Genomic DNA, 20,252 nt, shown 5'->3' with positions numbered 1-20,252 from the left:
GCGGATCACGAGGTCAGGAGATCGAGACCATCCTGGCTAACACAGTGAAACCCCATCTCTACTAAAAATACAAAAAACTAGCCGGGCGACGTGGTGGGCGCCTGTAGTCCCAGCTACTCCAGAGGCTGAGGCAGGAGAATGGCGTAAACCCGGGGGGCAGAGCTTGCAGTGAGCTGAGATCTAGCCACTGCACTCCAGCCTGGGAGACAGAGCCAGACTCCGTCTCAAAAAAAAAAAAAAAAGAAATAGTATTTCGGTTGTAATTCAAATTAGCAAAGAGGAGCTAAGGATTTCGAAAATTGTTCTCTACAGAACTTCATCTCTGTTATTTATTTTATTTTATTTTTTGAGACAGAGTCTCACTTTGTCTCCCAGGCTGGGGTGCAGTGGTGCAATTTCGGCTCACTGAAACCTCTGCCTCCCAGGTTCAAGTGATCCTCCTGCTTCAGCCTCCTGAGTACCTGGGATTACAGGCATGTGCCACCACACCAGGCCATCCTTTTTTGTTTTTTGTTTTTTTGTTTTTTTTGAGACGGAGTCTCTCTCTGTCGCCCAGGCTGGAGTACAGTGGCCGGATCTCAGCTCACTGCAAGCTCCGCCTTCATCATCATTGTCATCAACATCCACATAACCATCTCCTACTGTGGAACATTTAGATATTCCCTCTATTTGATTATTATAAATAGCCCAGTGATGAACATCTGTGCTGATCAATGTGTCTTTTTAAAACCAAACAGGGGGCTGGGCACGGTGGCTCACACCTGTAATCCCAGCTACTCAGGAGAGGCAGGAGAATAGCTTGAACCTAGGAGGCAGAGGTTGTGGTGAGCCGAGATTGCACCATTGCACTCCAGCCTGGGCAACAAGAGCAAAACTTCGTCTCAAAAAAAGCCGAGCGCGGTGGCTCACGCCTGTAATCCCAGCACTTTGGGAGGCCGAGGCGGGTGGACCACGAGGTCAGGGAATCGAGACCATCCTGACAAGCACGGTGAAACGCCGTCTCTACTAAAAATACAAAGAAATTAGCCAGGCGTGGTGGAAGGCACCTGTAGTCCCAGCTACTCAGAAGGCTGAGGCAGGAGAATGGCGTGAACCCGGCAGGCAGAGCTTGCAGTGAGCAGAGATCGCGCCACTGCACTCCAGCCTGGGCGATGGAGCGAGACTCTGTCTCAAAAAAAAAAAAAAAAAAAAAAAAAATATGCTTTTAAAGACACCATCAAGAAAGTGAGAAGAAAATCTCAGAGTGGGGAACCATTTTTACAAATCATATATCTGATCCAGGACTGTATCTAGAATATGTAAAGAACTATATCTCAATAATAAAAAGACAAGGATTGCTGGGCGCAGTGACTTATGCCTACCATCCCAGCACTTTGGGAGGCCGAGGTGGGCAGATCACAAGGTCAGGAGTTTCAGGCTAGCCTGACCAATTAGCTGGGTGTGGTGGCAGGAGCCTGTAATCCAGCTACTCGGGAGGGACAGAGAAGGATCCTAATGCTAAAAGAAAAAAGAAAGAAAGAAAGAATAAAGAATGAGGGGACGTTTTTTTTTATTTTGAGATGGAGTCACGCTCTGTTTTCCAGGCTGGAATGCTGTGGCACAATCTCAGCTCACTGCAACCTCTGCCTCCCAAGTTCAAACGAGTCTTGTGCCTCAGCCTCCCACGTAGCTGGGACTACAGGCAACTGCCACCATGCCTGATTAGTTTTTTTTTTTTTTTTTGAGACTGAGTTTTGCTCTATCGCCCAGGCTATAGTGCAGTGGCACGACCTTGGCTCACTGCAACCTCCACCTCCTGGGTTCAAGCAATTCTCCTGCCTCAGCCTCCCGAGTAGCTGGGATTACAGGCATACGCCACCTGACACCCGGCTAAATTTTTGTATTTTTAGTAGAGATGGGGTTTCACCGTGGCTCGAACTCTCTCCTGACCTCGTGATCTGCCTGCCTCAGCCTCCCAAAGTGCTGGGATTACAGGGGCGATTTGTTCTTTTGTTCTCTCTCCTCCTCCCTCTCTTTCCTTTCTGAGAAATCTGATTAGAACTTTGAAAGCTGAGCCGTTTTAGGATCAGGTTGCCACATTTAGCAAATAAAAATAGGGGATGCTGTGCTGAATTTGAATCTCAAATAAACAACAAATAATTCTTGAGTGCAATCATGTTCCATACAATATGTGGACATAACTTACACTAAAGCAATTATTTGTTGTTCATCTAAAATTCACATTTGACTAGGCTTCTTGTATTTTATTTGGCAACCCTACTTTCCGAGCCATGATTCTGTTAACAATTGCTTTTTTTTTTTTTTCCCGGAAATGGAGTCTCACTCTGTCACCCAGACTGGAGTGCAGTGGCATGATCTTGGCTCACTGCAACCTCCACCTCCCAGGTTCAAGTTATTCTGCCGCCTCAGCCTCCCAAGTAGTTGGGACCACAGGTGTGCGCCATCATGCCCAGCTAATTTTTGTATTTTGAGATGAGAGTTCACCATGTTGGATAGGCTGGTCTCAAACTCCTGACCTCAAATGATCTGCCCCCCGCCTCAGCCTCCCAAAGTGCTGGGATTACAGGTGTGAGCCACTGCACCTGGCCTATGTTAGCAATTTCACTGGGTCCCTGTGCAGAAGCTGCGAAGAGAAGACTTTTACTGGGTTAGAGAGGATGAGGGGGCACAGGAGTCAGCCCTGGTTTCAGGAATATGGCCCCAAAAGGCAGGAGAATCTCTTGAGGACAGGAGTTTGAAACCAGCCTGGGAAACATAGTGAGACCCCATTTCTACAAAAATAAAAATTAGCTGGGCGTGGTAGCATGCGCCTGTGGTAGCATCCCAGCTACTCAGGAGGCTGAGGCAGGAGAATCGCAGATCACTTGAGCCTGGGAGGTCAAGGCTGCAGTGAGCTGTGATTACGTCACTGCACCCCTGCCTGGGTGATAGAACGAGACCCTGTCTCTAAAAACAGAAAAAATAAAATAAAATAAAATAATTAAAAAAGAGAGAGAGAAGAAAGAAGCCCTTCTCTCTGCTGGCTCCCCCTGAACCTAGCTGGGTCCTGCAAAACTAACCCCACTGCCATTTCCCTCTGCCATCTCTCCTTTGAACAATCCCCGCGGATCTCTGCTTGGTCACAGCCTGAGTTTCCAAGAACAGAAGCAATGATGGCACCTGCTGCAAGATGTTGAGCGATAAATGAGGAAGCCGCTCAGACAGCCAGAAAGACAGGAAACCCTTGGCTGCCTCGAGAGAGGAAACAGGAGCAGGGAGGCAAGGGTGTGGGAGGGGGTTTGGGCCAACAGCACTGTGATCCCCACCCCCGTCCCCACCACGTGGCTTCACAGGGCAGGCGCCATGAAGGCTCTGAGCTGCAAAGAGCTGCTGACCAAGGAGACACGGACCATATGCAAGTTCGGCCGCACGGTTTTGCTTGTTATTGGGCTACACGTGCCCGGCTCCTGTGTGCCCCAGCCCAGCTCCTGTGTGCATGTAAGGTGGGATCCAACCACCATCCCAGAGCCCCAGAGCAGGGCAGATAGCTGGGTCTGCTCATGAGAGCTAGGGCACACCTCTGGGGAGCCTGGGGCCAGTGCCACATGCCACAGCTGTCACTCTGCTCCTCTGCCAGGCTGCACCTGCCCCTCTGGGTCTCATGTCCCCAGGCAGGGCCCTGCTGGTCTCCCGGATGCCTGCTGCATTAGGCTAATGGAACTGGAGCCTGACCCTTTGCACCAAGGAATTTGGAGCAACTCTGAAGCTGGTGGCTTGGGCTCAAACTGGAAAACTCCACCGAACCTTCCATGTCCTCAGTCTCCCCAGGCCTGCAGCTGCCATACTCTGCCACCACGCCCGGCTAATTTTGCAGTTATAGTAGAGACGGAGTTTTGCCATTGGGAGGCTCAGGCAGGAGAATCGCTTGAACCTGGGAGGCAAATATTGCAGTGAGCGGAGATCACATCATTGCATTCCAGCCTGGGTGACAGAGTGAGACTCTACCTCAAAAAAATTGAGTAATTAATGAAAAAAAACACCTCATCATCTCTCCATTGTCTCTAATCTTATCCCTTGATATTGACAATCAATGTTAACGGCAAGATACGTATTCTTCAGCATCTTTATGCTCATGTAACTGATCACACATACACATGTAATTTTTCTTTTTTTTTTTGAGACGGAGTCTTGCTCTGTCGCCCAGGCTGGAGTGCAGTGGCCAGATCTCAGCTCACTGCAAGCTCCGCCTCCCAGGTTTACGCCATTCTCCTGCCTCAGCCTCCTGAGTAGCTGGGACTACAGGCACCCACCACCTCGCCCGGCTAGTTTTTTGTATTTTTTTTTTTTTGAGACGGAGTCTCACTCTGTCGCCCAGGCTGGAGTACAGTGGCCGGATCTCAGCTCACTGCAAGCTCTGTCTCCCGGGTTCACGCCATTCTCCTGCCTCAGCCTCCCGAGTAGCTGGGACTACAGGCGCCCGCCAACACGCCCGGCTAATTTTTTGTATTTTAGTAGAGACGGGGTTTCACCGTGTTAGCCAGGATGGTCTCGATCTTCTGACCTTGTGATCCGCCCGTCTCGGCCTCCCAAAGTGCTGGGATTACAGGCTTGAGCCACCGCGCCCGGCGTTTTTTGTATTTTTAGTAGAGACGGGGTTTCAACGTGTTAGCCAGGATGGTCTCGATCTCCTGACCTCATGATCCGCCCGTCTCGGCCTCCCAAAGTGCTGGGATTACAGGCTTGAGCCACCGCGCCCGGCCACATGTAATTTTTCTACCTTTTCTCCTTTATTTATTTATTTTTATGAAACAGTCTTGCTCTGTGGTTCAGGCTGGAGTACAGTGGCACAGTCATAGCCCCCAGCACCCTCTACCTGCTGTGCTCAAGCGATCCTCCAGCCTCTGCCTCCGGAGTAGCTGGGACCACAGGCATGTACCACCACGGCTGGCTAATTTTCTACTTTAATGAAAATGGAGCATATGGTGAGCAGCCAGGATTGCATTCAGCTCCTGCAAACCGTGGCTTAAATAAGAAATGAGTTTCACTTTTCTTGGGTGACAGCAGCTCAGGGTTAGATGGCGCAGGCTGCAGCAGCTGCTGAAATACACACTCTCTTTCCTTATGCGCGCTATTTCCAGAGTGTCACTTTGGTCCCCACGGTCATAGATGGCTTCTGCCTTTTAGGCGCTGAGTCCATGTTGGGGCGGGAAGAAGAGAGAAGACAAAGGGTAAGAGACATGTTATCAGCCAACTCTGATTCAAAGCACAATATGTGCTATGGGAAAACAACAGTTGGCCAGGCATGGTGGCTCACGCCTATAATCCCAGTGCTTTGGGAGGCTAAGGCAGGAGGATTGCTTGAGGAGTTCAAGGCTGCAGTGAGCTATGATCATGCCACCAAACTCCAGCCTGGGTGACAGAATAAGACCTTGTCTAAAAACAAACAAACCAAAAAACGCTCATTGATTTTTGCCTTATTAGAAGTGTAATATGTGTTAATTTTAGAAAAATGTAAAAAAAAAAGAAAAGAAAAGAAAAATAAAAAAGAGGCCGGGCGCAGTGGCTCAAGCCTGTAATCCCAGCACTTTGGGAGGCCGAGACGGGCGGATCATGAGGTCAGGAGATTGAGACCATCCTGGCTAACACGGTGAAACCCTGTCTCTACTAAAAATACAAAAAACTAGCTGGGCGAGGTGGTGGGCGCCTGTAGTCCCAGCTACTCCGGAGGCTGAGGCAGGAGAATGGCGTAAACCCAGGAGGCGGAGCTTGCAATGAGCTGAGATCCGGCCACTGCACTCCAGCCCGGGGGACAGAGCAAGACTCCGTCTCAAAAAAAAAAAAAAAGAAAGAAAGAAAAATAAAAAAGAAAAGTATACAAAGAGAAAAGTATAAGGAAAAAATAAAAATATTCATAACCCAAAAAGTGAATAGCGTTGCCGGTAACCACAGGTAAGATGGTGTGGCCAGTGTAGGTTTCACTGGTCAACGTCATGAGAAAACCAACAAGGTGGTTTGGGACTATGTCATGGAAAGTTTTGAACATTATGGAAAGATAATTATTACTTATATTTCTACACTCTCTTCCACTCTTTCTTTTCTTTTCTTTTTTTATTTTTCCCCTGAGATGAAGTCTTGCTTTCTCTCCCAAGCTGGAGTACCATCTCAGCTCACTGCAACCTCTGCCTTCTAGGGTCAAGCAATTCTCATGCCTCAACCTCTCCAACAGCTGGGATTACAGGCATGTGCCACCAGGCCTGGCTAATTTTTGTATTTTTAATTAATTAATTAATTATTTTTTGAGACAGAGTCTCAAATTTTTGCTTTTTTTTTTTTTTTTTTTAGAGATGGAGTTTTACCCTGTTGGCCAGGCTGGTCTCGAACTCCTGACCTCAAGTGATCTGCCCGCCTCGGCCTCCCAAAGTGCTGTGATTACAGACGTGAGTCATTGCGCCTGGCCAGTTTCTGACAGTTCCGGAAGCTGGGAAGTCCAAGATCAAAGTGCTGGCAGATTTGGTGTCTGGTAAAGGAACCATTTCTCATAGATGGTCCCTTCTTACATGTCCTCATATGGCGAACAGGCAAACAAGCTTCCACAGGTCCCTTTTATAAGGACACTAATTCCATTCATGAAGGCTCCACCCTCATGACCTTATCTCCTCAAAGACCCCACCAGTTTAAAAAAAATTTTATGTTAGGGCCGGGCCCGGTGGCTCAAGCCTGTAATCCCAGCACTTTGGGAGGCCGGGACGGGCGGATCACGAGGTCAGGAGATCGAGACCATCCTGGCTAACACGGTGAAACCCCGTCTCTACTAAAAATACAAAAAACTAGCCGGGCGAGGTGGCGGGCGCCTGTAGTCCCAGCAACTCCGGAGGCTGAGGCAGGAGAGTGGCGTAAACCCGGGAGGCGGAGCTTGCAGTGAGCTGAGATCTGGCCACTGCACTCCAGCCTGGGCGACAGAGCGAGACTCCGTCTCAAAAAAAAAAAAAAAAAAAAAAAATTATGTTAGAGATGGGGTCGGCTGGATGAGGTGGCTCGTGCCTGTAATCCCAGCACTTTGGGGGGCTGAGGCGGGTGGATCACGAGGTCAGGAGTTCGAGATTAGCCTGGCCAACATGGTGAAACCCCGTCTCTACTAAAGATACAAAAATTAGACAGGCAAGGTAGTGGGCGCTTGTAATCCCAGCTACTCGGGAGGCTGAGGCAGGAGAATCACTTGAACCCGGGAGGCGGAGGTTGCAGTGAGCTGAGATGGTGCCACTGTACTCTAGCCTGGGTGACAGAGCAAGACTCCATCTCCAAAAATAAATAAATAAAATAAAATAAAATAAAATAAAATAAAATAAAATAAAATAAAATAAAAATACAAAAATTAGCCAGGCATGGTGGTGTGTGCCTATAGTTCCAGCTACTTGGGAGGCTGAGGCAGGATAATTGCTTGAACCCGGGAGGCGGGGGTTGCAGTGAGCCAAGATCGCACCACTGCACTCCAGCCTGGGTGACAGAGTGAGACGCTGTTCTGAGCTTGAAGCCTGAAGGCTACGAAGAAGAAAAGAGCATTCTGGGCCAGGCGTGGTCCTGGAATCCTAGCACTTTGGGAGGCCAAGGTGGGAGGATGCCTTGAGGCCAGGAGTTAGAGACCAGACTGGGCAACATAGTGAGACTCCTGTCTCTATAAAACATTAAAAAAAAATACTAGCTGCAGCCAGGCGTGGTGGCTTATGCCTGTAATTCCAGCACTTTGGATGGCTGAGGCAGGCAGATCACTTGAGGTCAGGAGTTTGAGACCAGCCTGGCCAACATGGTGAAATCCCATCTCTACTAAAAATGCAAGAATTAGGTGGGCGTGGTGATAGGTTCCTGTAATCTCAGCTACTTGGGAGGCTGAGGCAGGAGAATTGCTTGAACCTGGGAGGTGGAGGTCACAGTAAGCCGAGATTGGTCCACTGCACTCCAGCCTGGGTGACAGAGTGAGAGTGAGACTCTGTCTCAAAAAAAAAAAAAAAAAAAAAGTCTGGGTGGGCTGGGCACCGTGGCTTGCACCTGTAATCCCAGCACTTTGAGAGGCTGAGGCGGGAGGATCACCTGAGGTCGGGAGTTCAAGACCAACCTGACCAACAGGGAGAACCCCTGTCTCTACTAAAAATACAAAAAATTAGTCGGCTGTGGTGGCGCATGCCTGTAATCCCAGCTACTCGGGAGGCTGAGGAAGGAGAATCGCTTGAACCAGGGAGGCAGATGTTGCGGTGAGCTGAGATTGCGCCGCTGGACTCCAGAGCAGGCAACAAGAGCGAAACTCCATTAAAAAAAAAAATTATCTGGGCACAGTGGTGCGTGTCTGTAGTCCCAGCTACTCGGAAGGCTGAGGTAGGAGGATGGCTTGAGCCCAGGAGGTTGAGGCTGCAATGAACTATGATGGCCCCACTGCACTCCAGCCTGGGCAACTGAGTGAGACCCTGTCACACACTCACACAAAAAGGAAGAATAAAAACAGAAAAGAAAAGAACATTCTTTTTGCTCGGGAGGTATTTAGACGGTATCATGAGATTGTGTTTCAAGCTGCGTGTTCAATAAACCATTTCTGCAGGGACAATGACACATTGTGTGATGTACTCTGAGAGCGCCTGCTGGGCCTGGGCCTCTGGGGGAGGCTGCAGGGGACAGAAGACATTTCAGCTGGATGGTGGCCAAAGGAAAGGCAAGAACCAGCCAGGCAAAAGGCCTGAAGGTGTGAGAGGCTCTAGAATGATCTGAGACTGGTGAGTAGGGGAGGTAGCCTGGTTTGGCTGGAACCCAAGGCTCCCTGGGGGACAGGGAAGGAGTGAGCTATTGGGGCCTGGTCTCCGATGCCAGACTCATGGCTGTGGGTTTCCTCCTGGAGGCAGTGGAGACTCACACAGCTGCGCTTAAGCAGGAATGGGCAGGTCAGAGCTGGGGAGGAGAATGTCTTCTCACTGCTTCGTTTTATTTTTCAAGTGCCAACTTCTTAATATCTGTGAGTGAAGCACTGTGCTATTATTGGGATTGTGGCAACACCTCTAATTGACAATCTTTTTTTTTTTTTTTTTGGTATGTGTTTTTGAGACAAAGTCTTGCTCTGTCACCCAGACTGGAGTGCAATGATGCAATCATGGCCCACGGTGGCCTCCGCTGCCTCGACCTCCCAGGCTGAAGTGATGCTCCTGCCTCAGCCTCCCGAGTAGCTGGGATTACAGGCACACACCACCATGCCCGGTCTATTTATTTTTTGTAGAGATGGGATTTGGCTACATTGCTCAGGCTGCTCTTGAACTGCTGGCCTCAAGGAATCCTCCTTCCCACCTTGGGCTCCTGAAGTGTTGGGATTACAAGTGGGAGCCATGGCACCCAGCCCTAATTAACAGTTCTTTTTTGCCAGGTACAGTGTCTCCCGCCTGTAATCCCAACACTTTGGGAGGCCCAGGCAGGCAGATCACTTGAGGTCAGGAGTTTGAGACCAGCCTGGCTAATATGATGAAACCCTGTCTCTACTAAAAATACAAAAATTAGCTGGGTGGGGTGGCGGGGGCCTGTATTTTCAGCTACTCGGAAGGCTGAGACAGGAGAATCGCTTGAACCCAGGAGGTAGAGGTTACAGTGAGTGGAGATTGCACCACTGCCCTCCAGCCTAGGCCACGAGGCGAGACCTCCGCCTCAAAACAACGAACAAATGAACAAACCACCACAAAAACAGTTTGTTTTGTTTTTTTTAAAGCAGGCTGAGCACAGAGGTTCATGCCTGTAATCCCAGCATTTTGGGAGGCCGAGGCGGGAGATCACTTGAGTCGAGGAGTTTGAGACCAACCTGCAACATAGTGACACCCCCCATCTCTACTAAAAAAAATAAAAATTAAAAAATGTGTGTGCCTGTGTGTATGTGTGTGTGCGCAATGTGTGTGTGTGAGTGTGTGCGTGTGTGCTTATTTCTCTGGTCTTTCCAGCTGGGATCTTTCTTGATGTCCCTCCCTTTCCTGTGCAGAGGAGGTCTGATCTGAGCAAACCTGACTCGTTGGGACCCATTTCTGTTTTTCTTTTCAAATGTACCTCTCTTACTCTCTTTCAAACACATTAGGGAAAACCGGATGAGAAGCTCTGCCCAGCCCCAAGTTGTGGGATTCGCCTGGGGCAGTGCTCCGAGGCCTGAGTCTCAGTCTGGTGGTCTCCTCGGAAGCCAAACTTAGTGCTTCATCTTTTCTAGTTGTGTAACCCTGGACTCAGCCCTTCATCTTCCTGAAACTCAGATCCTTCATTTGTGAAATGAATAAATAATATTTATTTTTCAGGGTTATGAGGATTAAAGAGCACACAAAAGTTCTTGCATAATAGGCCAGGCGTGGTGGTTCATGCCTGTGATCCCAGCACTTTGGGAGGCTGAGGAGGGCGGATCCCTTGAAGTCAGGAGTTTGAGACTAGCCTGCCCCATATGGTGAAACCCCGTCTCTAATAAAAATACAAAAATTAGCCAGGTGTGGTGGCGGGTGCCTGTAATACCAGCTACTCGGGAGGCTAAGGCAGGAGAATCGCTTGAACCCGGGAGGCAGAGGTTGCAGTGAGCCGAGATCATGTCACTGCACTCCAGCCTGGGTGATACAGCAAGACTCCATCTCAAAAAAAAAAAAAAAAAAAAGAGAAATATAAGACTTTTATGGAGTCCCAATATATGGAGTCCCAACATATGACCAGAAATAGAGAAAGCAAATTCTAATGGTAGAGGCACCAGTCATAGTTCCCCTACAGATGGATTCTGGGAGTGAGGTTGGGTGAAGGAGGTTACTGGAATCACTGGAGCAGGAGGATTTAAAGAGTTAAGGCAGGCGGGGCGTGGTGGCTCATGCCTGTAATCACAGCACAGCACTTTGGGAGGCTGAAGCAGGCAGATGACCTGAGGTCAGGAGTTCGAGACCAGCCTGACCAACATGGAGAAACCCCATCTCTACTGAAAAATACAAAATTAGCTGGGCGTGGTGGCGTATACCTGTAATCCCAGCTACTTGGGAGGCTAAGGTGGGAGAATCACTTGAACCTGGGAGGCGGAGGTTGCAGTGAGCCAAGATTGCACCATTGCGCTCCAGCCTGGGCAATAAGAATGAAACTCCGTCTCGGAAAAAAAAAAAAAAAAGGGGGTTAAGGCAGCTGGGCGCAGTGGCATGTGCCTGTAATTCTAGTGCTTTGGGAGGCTGAGGAAGGAGGATCATGGATCACTTGAGTCTGGGAGTTGGAGGCTGCAATGAGCTAGGAGTGCGCCATTACACTCCAGCTAGGTGACAAAGTGAGGCTCTGTCTAAAAAAAAAAAAAAAAAAGAAGATTTAAGGGCTCTCTTATTTTCCAGGAGACCAGTGTAGTTTATATTTTTCCATCCAACTGACTCACATTTAGTGAGTACCTTGTATGTCCTGGACGTAGGCGCTAGGATAGAACGGTGGATGAAATGGACACAGTCCCTGACATCATAAAGCATAAAGCAAGCAGACAAGCAGAAAATGACACAGAAAATAAGATATTATAAGCTGGGTGCAGTGGCTCACGCCTGTAATCCCAGCACTTTGGATGGCTGAGACGGGCGGATCACTTGAGGTCAGGAGTTCAAGACCAGCCTGACCAACACAGTGAAACCTCGTCTCTACTAAAAATACAAAACTTAGCCGGGCGTGGTGGCGCAAGCCTGTTATTCCAGCTGCTTAGGAGGCTGAGGCAGGAGAATCACTTGAACCTGGAAGGCGGAGGTTGCAGTGAGCCAAGATCCCAATACTGCACTCCAGCCTGGGTGACTGAATAGACTCCACCTCAAAAAAAAAAAAAAAAAAGGAAAAAGAAAAAAACATATTATACTTGACATTAATAAAATGATATTTATTTACTTGAGATAGTGTATTGCTCTGTCGCCCAGGCTGGAGTACAGTGGCACAATTATAGCTCACTGCAGCTTTGCATCCCTGGGCTCAGATGAGCCTCCCACCTTGGCCTCCTTAGTAGCTGGGACTACGGGTGCCCACCATCATGCCCAGCCATGAGTTTAAGGAAGAAGATGAAATTTAAATATTACAGAGCAGGGGCCAAGTGCAATGGCTCACACCTGTAATCCCAGCATTTTGGGAGTCCGAACTGGGAGGATCCCTTGAGGCCAGGAGTTTGAGATCAGCCTGGGCAACATAGCGAGATTCTGTCTTTATAATAAATAAGAAAAATTAGCTGGGCATGGTGGCATGTGCCTGTAGTCCCAGCCAGTTGGGAGGCTGAGGCGGGTGAATCACTTGAGCTCAGGAGTTCCAGGGTGCAGAGATCTATGATTGATCCACTGCTTTCCAGCCTGGGCCACACAAAGAGACCCTGTCTCTTTTTTTTATTTTTATTTTTTGAGACAGAGTCTCGCTCTGTCACCCAGGCTGGAGTGCAGTGGCGCCATCTCGGCTCACTGCAAGCTCTGCCTCCCGGGTTCATGCCATTCTCCTGCCTCAGCTACTCGAATAGCTGGGACTACAGGCGCCCGCCACCATGTCTGGCTAATTTTTTGTATTTTTTTTAGTAGAGACAGGGTTTCACTGTGTTAGCCAGGATGGCCTCGATCTCCTGACCTCGTGATCTGCCCGCCTCGACCTCTCAAAGTGCTGGGATTACAGGTGTGAGCCACCTCCACCGGCTGAGACTCTGTCTCTTAAAAAAAAAAAAGGTAATAATTAATAATGAAGATAAATAACACTTTGGTTCCTTAAAAAGAGGTACCTCGCAGGGCCGTTGGAAGCCCCAGCCAGGAGAGCTCAGGACCAACCCTTCCCTGAGTGTACCAAGCCAGGCACCTGGGTGGTGCGGGAGGGTGGCCCAAGGGGAGCAGGTGCCCCCTCTCATTTTGTGGCCCGTCCCTGCACCAATTATTGCTTTATTACTGTTTTCAGTCAGATATAATTCCAGCATTTTCTATAATCTTGATCTTTTCATTGATACCAGATTTTTGTACAAAGATTTGTATATAAAATGATTGTGTACCCACCAGAATACATTCCCCAGCAATTAGAACGTTTAAGATGCAGCTCCTAACCGTCCTTCATTTATTACTTTTGAAAGTGTTTTGTGATTTTTTTGGGGATGTGTTTACAAATCCAATAACAATTCTCATTTAGAGTTGCAAAACACGAAGCCATTTCAAACCGAGACAGATGGCAGCTAAATGAAGTTTAATTAAAGAATGAGTGCTTTGAATCAAATCACTTTTTAAAAAGTACAGTACACTGAGATTCTGGAGAGGTTGCATAAACAGCATCTGGGCGCTTCTGTGAGGAAAAAAGTCGATAAGGCTTTCCCATCGGATAAAGGGCTGGGCGGGCACAGGGTGGGCGAAGGGAAGGACAGCCCTTTGCACGAGGCCTCTGTCCTCTGCCTGGACACACCTCTCAAAGCCCAGGCCTCCAGGGACTGGGGGAAACTCACAGGAGGCAACCTCTTGCTGCAAAGGCTTTGACTTGGAGCAGGGGAAGGGGGTGGGAGAGGGGTCCCCACTTCTGCCCTCTCTTTAAGACATAGGGTCTCGCTGTGTTGCCCAGGCTGGAGTGCAGTGGCTCAATCCTCTGCTTTTAGGGAAGCAGGAGGACACTAGGGTTTGCTGCACCGACCCACTTAATTGCACGCCATCTGCACAGTGAGCCTGAAAGAGAACAGATGGGGAGCTTCGCGGGCCTCTGCGCGGATGAAGGAGGATCGGGTTCCCCGGGCCCGCCCTACCCGCCCCCCCCGGGCTCTGTGCCTCTCCATGCATGGGATGGCAGTGCCCGCGGGCACAGTCTCAGCCCCGCCGCCGCTCCCGGCCCAGGCAGGAGCCACTTCCGCCTCTGGCCGTGGATCTGAGCGGTGGAGCGGGGGCGGCGGGTCTAGACGACCGACAGGCGCCAGCGGGCGGTGGCGCGCGGGAGGGGGCGCCAGGTGGGCCGGGCCCGGGGCGACGGAACGGTGGGACAGAAGGCCGGGGACCCCTACGCCCTGCGAGGCGCCTCGAACGCCGCGCCTAGATGCTTGCACTTGGTGCAAGGAAAGCAAAACAGATTTTAAATCCAGAGTCACAGAATCGGGGGTGGGGGATGGGTTACAGGACGTGAGGGTTGAAGGTTAGGTGACAGCCGCAAGGACTCTTCAGATCATCTTGACTTCATAGGCAGTTTCTGCTTGGAGGTGGTGGCCAGTTTAGGAGGTCACCCCTGCCCCCATCCTGGAGTGGAAAAAGTGGGCCTGGCCCAGGGCAGGGGCTGAGGGTGGAGTGGAGGCGCCTGGTGGCACTGGGAGCCACTAGGAGGTGGGAGGGAGGAGGGTGAGGCTGGCAGCTGACTGGGTGGGGGGTTTGCACCAGCGGAGAGAGGGGTGGCTGTGCCAGGCACGTGGTTTCTAGCGTCTTTCCAGGAGGAAGCATGGTCTGGAAGGCTGGGATGGGGCCTTCCTCCCAGCTCTGGGCATGGATGGGACTGACTCCGAGGGCGGACAGAAGCCTTGGACTAAAGTTTTGGCCATTTCCTCAGCTGACTCAGAACTCAGCCCCTCCAAGCCACAGGCCTCATTCTGGGCCCTGGGTGGGTGGTTAGAGCCAGATCCTGGGATCACCCTGACCCCTGAGTCTCCAGAACCTCTCATCCATCTAATTGGCTGATCCTCTATTTTCTCCACCTGGTCCAAACCACTGCCATCTCTCTCTCTTTTTTTTGAGACAGAGTCTCGCCTTTGTCGCCCAGGCTGGAGTGCAGTGGTGCAATCTCAGCTCATTGCCAACCTCTGCCTCTTGGGTTCAAGAGATTCTCCTGCCTCAGCCTCCAGAGTAGTTGGGATTACAGCTGTCCATCACCATGCCCGGCTAATTTTTGTATTTCTAGTAAAGACGGGGTTTCGCCATATTGGCCAGGCTGGTCTCGAACTCCTGACCTCGGGTGATCCACTCACCTCAGCCTCCCAAAGTGCTGGGATCACAGGCATGAGCCACTGTGCCTGGCGTCCACTGCTATCTTCTGTTGGAGCCTCCCAGGTGGTCTTCCAATGTATTCCTCCCTTCCTTCTCCTATGTCTCTCAGTGGGCAGGGGCACCCTTCCAAAATGCAGACCTAGGCCTGGCTCTCCCCCAGGTACTTCCTGTTGTGGGTCTCATTTGCCCTCTGGAAATTGCCGTGGCCGGGCTTATGAGGCCTTCCACGTGGGTTGGTGAGAAAAAGGACGCAGCTCTGTCCCAGAGCTCATGGCTGGGCAGACGTAACCCGGGCTGGATGTCCGCCTCTGCCCACCACTTCAGCCCGGCACCATGTGTAGGAGACACCTGCTGAGCGTCCTCGGGAACCCTGACCGAGTCCGCACTTGCCCTGACATGTCACCTCCAGCCACCCTGCGTCTACTCTGGCGACACCTTCTTATTCCTGGAATGCACCCAGTCCCTGTCCAGCTCCGTTTTTGCCCACATGACTCTCCTCTTACACACCCACCTGCCTCAGCCCTCCTCTCTTTGTGCTCCCAAAGCCTCACTTGCTCTTCAAGCCTCAGCTTCAAGGACTCTTCCTACTTTCTGCACTAGGTGAGGTCCCCTGCTTTGTTTTTTCAGAGGCAGGGTCTTGCTCTGTGGCCCATGCTCAAGAGCAGTGGTGCAGTCACGGATCACTGCAATGTCAAACTCCTGGTCTCAAACAGTCCTCCTGCCTCAGCTTCCAGAGTAGCACACACCACCATACCCAGCTAATTAAAAATTTTTAGAGAAAGGGCTCCACTATGTTGCCTAGGCTGGTCTCGAACTCCTGGCCTCAAGCGATCCTCCCACCTTGGCCTCCCAAAGCACTGGGATTACAAGCCTGAGCCACCGCAAGAGCCTTACTCTGTTTTGTGCTCCCTGGCAGCCACTTCCCCAATCAGGACACTCAGCTGCTTGGCCTCCCAGCCAGAAGGGCAAGGCTCAGTAAATATGTGTCGAGTCAATGAGCAGGGACTGGGTGCCAAGTCTTGAATGCCTGCCATGCTCTTGTGACTTGTCTTTCTGCCTTTAGTCTTGTCACTTCCTTCAACTTCCCAATTGCCCCTCAAGTGGTCTTTCTGAGACATAGCTAGGACCGGTCACTCTACCTGGTCAGTTTTCTAAAGCTCTATCCAAAATCATCCCAGGCTGGGCATGGTGGCTTACACCTCTAATCCCAGCACTCTGGGAGGCTGGGGCAGGAGGATGGCTTGAGCCCAGGAGTTTGAAACCAGCATGGGCAACATAGCAAGACCTCATATCTACAAAAAAAATAAAAAAATTGGCTGGGTGTGGTGGCTCACACCTGTAGCCCCAGCTACCCTGGAGGCTGAGGCAGGAGGATTGCTTGAGCCCAGGAGTTTGAGGCTGCAGGAAGATGTGATCGTGCCACTGCATTCCAGCCTGGGGACACAGAAAGACCTTGCACCTGAAAAAAGAAAACTTTGTCCTGACCCCACCGCCCCCCACCTTTTTTTTGAGATGGAGTTTCATTCTTGTTGCTCAGGCTGGAGTGCAATGGTGCAATCTCAGCTCACTGCAACCTCTGCCTCCTGGGTCCAAGCGATTCTCCTGCCTCGGCCTTCCAAGTAGCGGGAATTACAGCCGCACGCCACCATGCCCGGCTAATTTTTTTGGTATTTTTGGTAGAGATGGGGTTTCATCATGTTGGCTGGGCTGGTCTCGAACTCCTGACCTCAGGTGATCCGCACACCTTGGCTTCCCAATGTGCTGGGATTATAGGCGTGAGCAACTGTGCCTGGTCTCCAAACCCCTTTCTGAAGATGCCTCCCATCCAGCCACAGTGCTTCACTGGGATGGGCCCCTCCCTCGCTGACATTTACCATATTTAACACTCTTTATTTTTTTTTTGAGACAGGGTCTTGCTCTGTCGCCCAGGCTGGAGTACAGTGGTGTAATCACAACTCACTATAACCTCAACTATCTGTACTCAAGCAATCCTCCTCCTGCCTCAGCCTCCTGAGTAGCTGGATTCCAGGTGTGCATACCACAATGCCTGGCTAATTTGTGTGTGTGTGTGTGTGTGTGTGTTTTGGAGACGGAGTTTCGTTCTTGTTGCCCCAGCTGCAGTGCAATGGCGTGGTCTCAGCTCACTGCAACCTCTGCCTCCCGGGTTCAAGCGGTTCTCCCGCCTCAGCCTCCTGAGTAGCTGGGATTACAGGCACCTGCCACCACGCCTGGCTAATTTTTGTATTTTTAGTAGAGACAGGGTTTCTACTAAACCCTGTCTCTACTACATGTTGGCCAGGATAGTCTTGAAGTCGTGACCCCAGGTGATCCACCCACCTCGGCCTCCCAAAGTGCTGGGATTACAAGCGTGAGCCACCGTGCCTGGCCTCATTTTTGTATTTTTTGTACAGATAGGGTCTCCCTATGTTGCCCAGGCTAGTCTCAAACTCCTGACCTCAGGTGATCCACCCGCTTCAGCCTCCCAGAGTGCTGGGATTACAGGTGTGAGCCACATTTAAAATTTTCTAGAGAAATGGTTCCACTATGTTGCCTAGGCTGGTCTCAAACTCCTGGTCTCAAGCAATCCCCCCACCTTGGCCTCCCAAAACATCGATATTACAGCCCAACGAGGTCGAACTCCTGATCTCAAGCAATCCACCCACCTCGATCTCCCAAAGTGCTGGGATTCCAGGCCTAAGCCACCACGCCCGGCCCCATGGCACATTTTCCTTCCGTGGCTTTTCTTCTTGATGTCACACGCTCCCAGGAGGACAAAGAACTCTGAGGTCTTTCTGTACACTACCTCTGCTGTGATGAGGAAGGAGGGCCTTGGCAGGCCACCTGAGCTGCATTTCCCGACCCTGTCCCCAGTGAGAGCTGCAGCCGCGATCCAAACGAGAACATGAAACAGTGACCGTAAAAGTAAAGGCAACACTTTTTTTTTCTTTTTTTACTTATTTAAAAAGGCCTTGGTGGCAGGAATATAGTGTAAAAATCATTGGAAAAACTAAAAGGCATCGATACATATCCGAATATACACTTTGTACATAAATTACATTTCCTTTAGTCTTTCTGAGTGAGGTCCTGATTCAGTACTGAGGTCTAGTAATTAAGAGGTCCCGGGAGCTGCACGTTCAGGCCGGCATAGTCCACCATGTACATTGGCCATTGCTAGAGAGAGTGACAAAGGGACTTGGTTAGTACTCCAGGTGATGTGGAACGAACCCAAAATGCTTAGCTCTGCTTTTGAAGGGGCTTTCTCAGAGGCTATTTATTTATATTTTGAGATGGAGTTTCACTCTTCTGCCCAGGCTGGCGTGCAGTGATGCAATCTCGGCTCACTGCAACCTTGGCCCCCCTGGTTCAAGCGAGTCTCCTGCCTCAGCCTCCCAAGTAGCTGGGATTATAGGCGCCCACCACCATGCCTGGCTAATTTTTTTATTTTTAGTAGAGACGGGGTTTTGCCATGTTGGCCAGGCTGGTCTTGGACTCCTGAACCTCAAGTGATCTGCCTGCCTCGGCCTCCCAAAGTGCTAGGATTACAGGCGTGAGCCACCAGACCCAGCCTATTGATTTAGTTTTGAGATGGAGTCTCATTCTCTTGCCCAGGCTGGAGTGCAATGGCACGATCTTGGCTGACTGCAGCCTCAATCCCCTTGGGCCCAAGTGATCCTCCTGCCCCAGCCTCCCAAGTAGCTGGGACCACAGGCACATGCCACCATGCCTGGCTAATTTATTTATTTTTTTAATTTTTTTGAGACAGAGTTTCACTCTTGTTGCCCAGGCTGGAGTGCAATGGGGCAGCCTCGGCTCACTGCAACCTCCGGCTCCCAGGTTGAAACGATTCTCCTGCCTCAGCCTCCCAAGTAGCTGGGATTACAGGCATGCACCACTATGCCCGGCTAATTTTGTATTTTTAGTAGAGAAGGGGTTTCTTTTTTTTTTTTTTTGAGACAGAGTCTTGCTCTGTCACCCAGGCTGGAGTGCAGTGGCACGATCTTGGCTCACTGCAAGCTCCGCCTCCTGGGTTCACACCATTCTTCTGCCTCAGCTTCCTGGGTAGCTGGGACTACAGGCGCCCGCCATCACGCCCGGCTAATTTTTTGTATTTTTAGTAGAGACGGGGTTTCACCGTGTTAGCCAGGATGGTCTCGATCTCCTGACCTCGTGATCTGCCCGCCTCGGCCTCCCAAAGTGCTGGGATTACAGGCGTGAGCCACCGCACCCGGCCAGAGAAGGGGTTTCTCCATGTTGGTTAGGCTGGTCTCATACTCCTGACCTCAGGTGATCCACCCTCAAAGTGCTGGGATTAGAGGTGTGAGCTACTGTGCCCAGCCTTTTCTCTTTTTTAAATTTTATTTATTTATTTATTTATTTTGAGACGGAGTTTTGCTCTTGTTGCCCAGGCTGGTGTGCCATGGCATGATCTCGGCTCACTGCAACCTCCACTTCCTGGGTTCAAGTGATTCTCCTGCCTCAGCCTCCCTAGTAGCTGGGACTACAGTCATGCACAGCCATGCCCGGCTAATTTTTGTATTTTTAGTAGAGACGGGGTTTCACCATGTTGGCCAGGCTGGTCTCGAACTCCTGACCTCAGGCAATCCACCCACCTTGGCCTCCCAAAGTGCTGGGATTACAGGTGTGAGTCACTCCGCCTGGCCAGTGACATTTCTTTTCATGTCTCCAGCTCTGGCACGGCTAAAGAGCATGGGCAGGTCCCTTCCTGGACCTTGGCTGGCCCATCTGCCCAGCGGGGATGTGAATTCCTGCCTGAGTGCCCGTGAGTACCCCATGAGAAGGATGGGCTACTTCTTGGGTGAGACGGGTGGATGCATCTATAACCCCCAAGGCTGGGAGGTCTCCCTTCAAAGCCCAGTGCCTCCCCATCCCCTGGGCCCACATCCCAGAGTAGACGGCCCTGCCTGACCGAGGGGGGAGGGTCACAGAGATGAGGGCTGGAGTCCAAATCTGTGCAACTTTACCACGAGTGAGATCTGATTGGCCGATGCCACTGAATCCGGGTTAGAGGACGAGGAAGAGGAAGACGAGGAGGAAGAGGAGACGGAATTTCCTTCGGAGACCCGCTTTCTCTTGCGCTTGGGAATGCTGCTGTCTTTGGCTAGAAGGAGGGGAAAAGGCTGTTGACGCTGGAAGCTGAGGCTTTTCTGTCTCAGCCTCCTGAGCTCCCTGGAAAAGTGTTCTGTCTTTTTTTTTTTTTTTTTTAGTGGAGGCTCGCTCTGTCGCCCAGGCTGGAGTGCAGTGGCCGGATCTCAGCTCACTGCAAGCTCTGCCTCCCGGGTTTACGCCATTCTCCTGCCTCAG

General features: G+C 50.7%; 1 protein-coding gene across 3 annotated transcripts in view; it reads right to left on the bottom strand.

The window, feature by feature from the left end:
* Positions 1–17,865: 17,865 nt before the first annotated feature.
* GTF2IRD1 (GTF2I repeat domain containing 1) overlaps positions 17,866–20,252 on the bottom strand; it is a 145,329-nt gene continuing 142,942 nt past the window's right edge. For all 3 annotated transcript variants that reach the window (XM_026456666.1, XM_026456665.2, XM_026456667.2), the window contains exons 26-27: positions 19,913–20,049; positions 17,866–18,101 (exon numbers count right to left, since the gene is read on the bottom strand). In XM_026456666.1, coding sequence (XP_026312451.1) covers positions 18,033–18,101; positions 19,913–20,049 — 206 coding nt within the window. In that variant the 3' untranslated portion in view covers positions 17,866–18,032. The remainder of the gene's footprint in view (positions 18,102–19,912; positions 20,050–20,252) is intronic.

The sequence above is a fragment of the Piliocolobus tephrosceles genome, chromosome 8 (genome assembly GCF_002776525.5).
Source record: "Piliocolobus tephrosceles isolate RC106 chromosome 8, ASM277652v3, whole genome shotgun sequence".
In the NCBI taxonomy this organism is placed as follows: domain Eukaryota; kingdom Metazoa; phylum Chordata; class Mammalia; order Primates; family Cercopithecidae; genus Piliocolobus; species Piliocolobus tephrosceles.
Note: the sequence above shows the minus strand (reverse complement) of the source record. Positions and strands in the feature narration are given on the sequence as shown.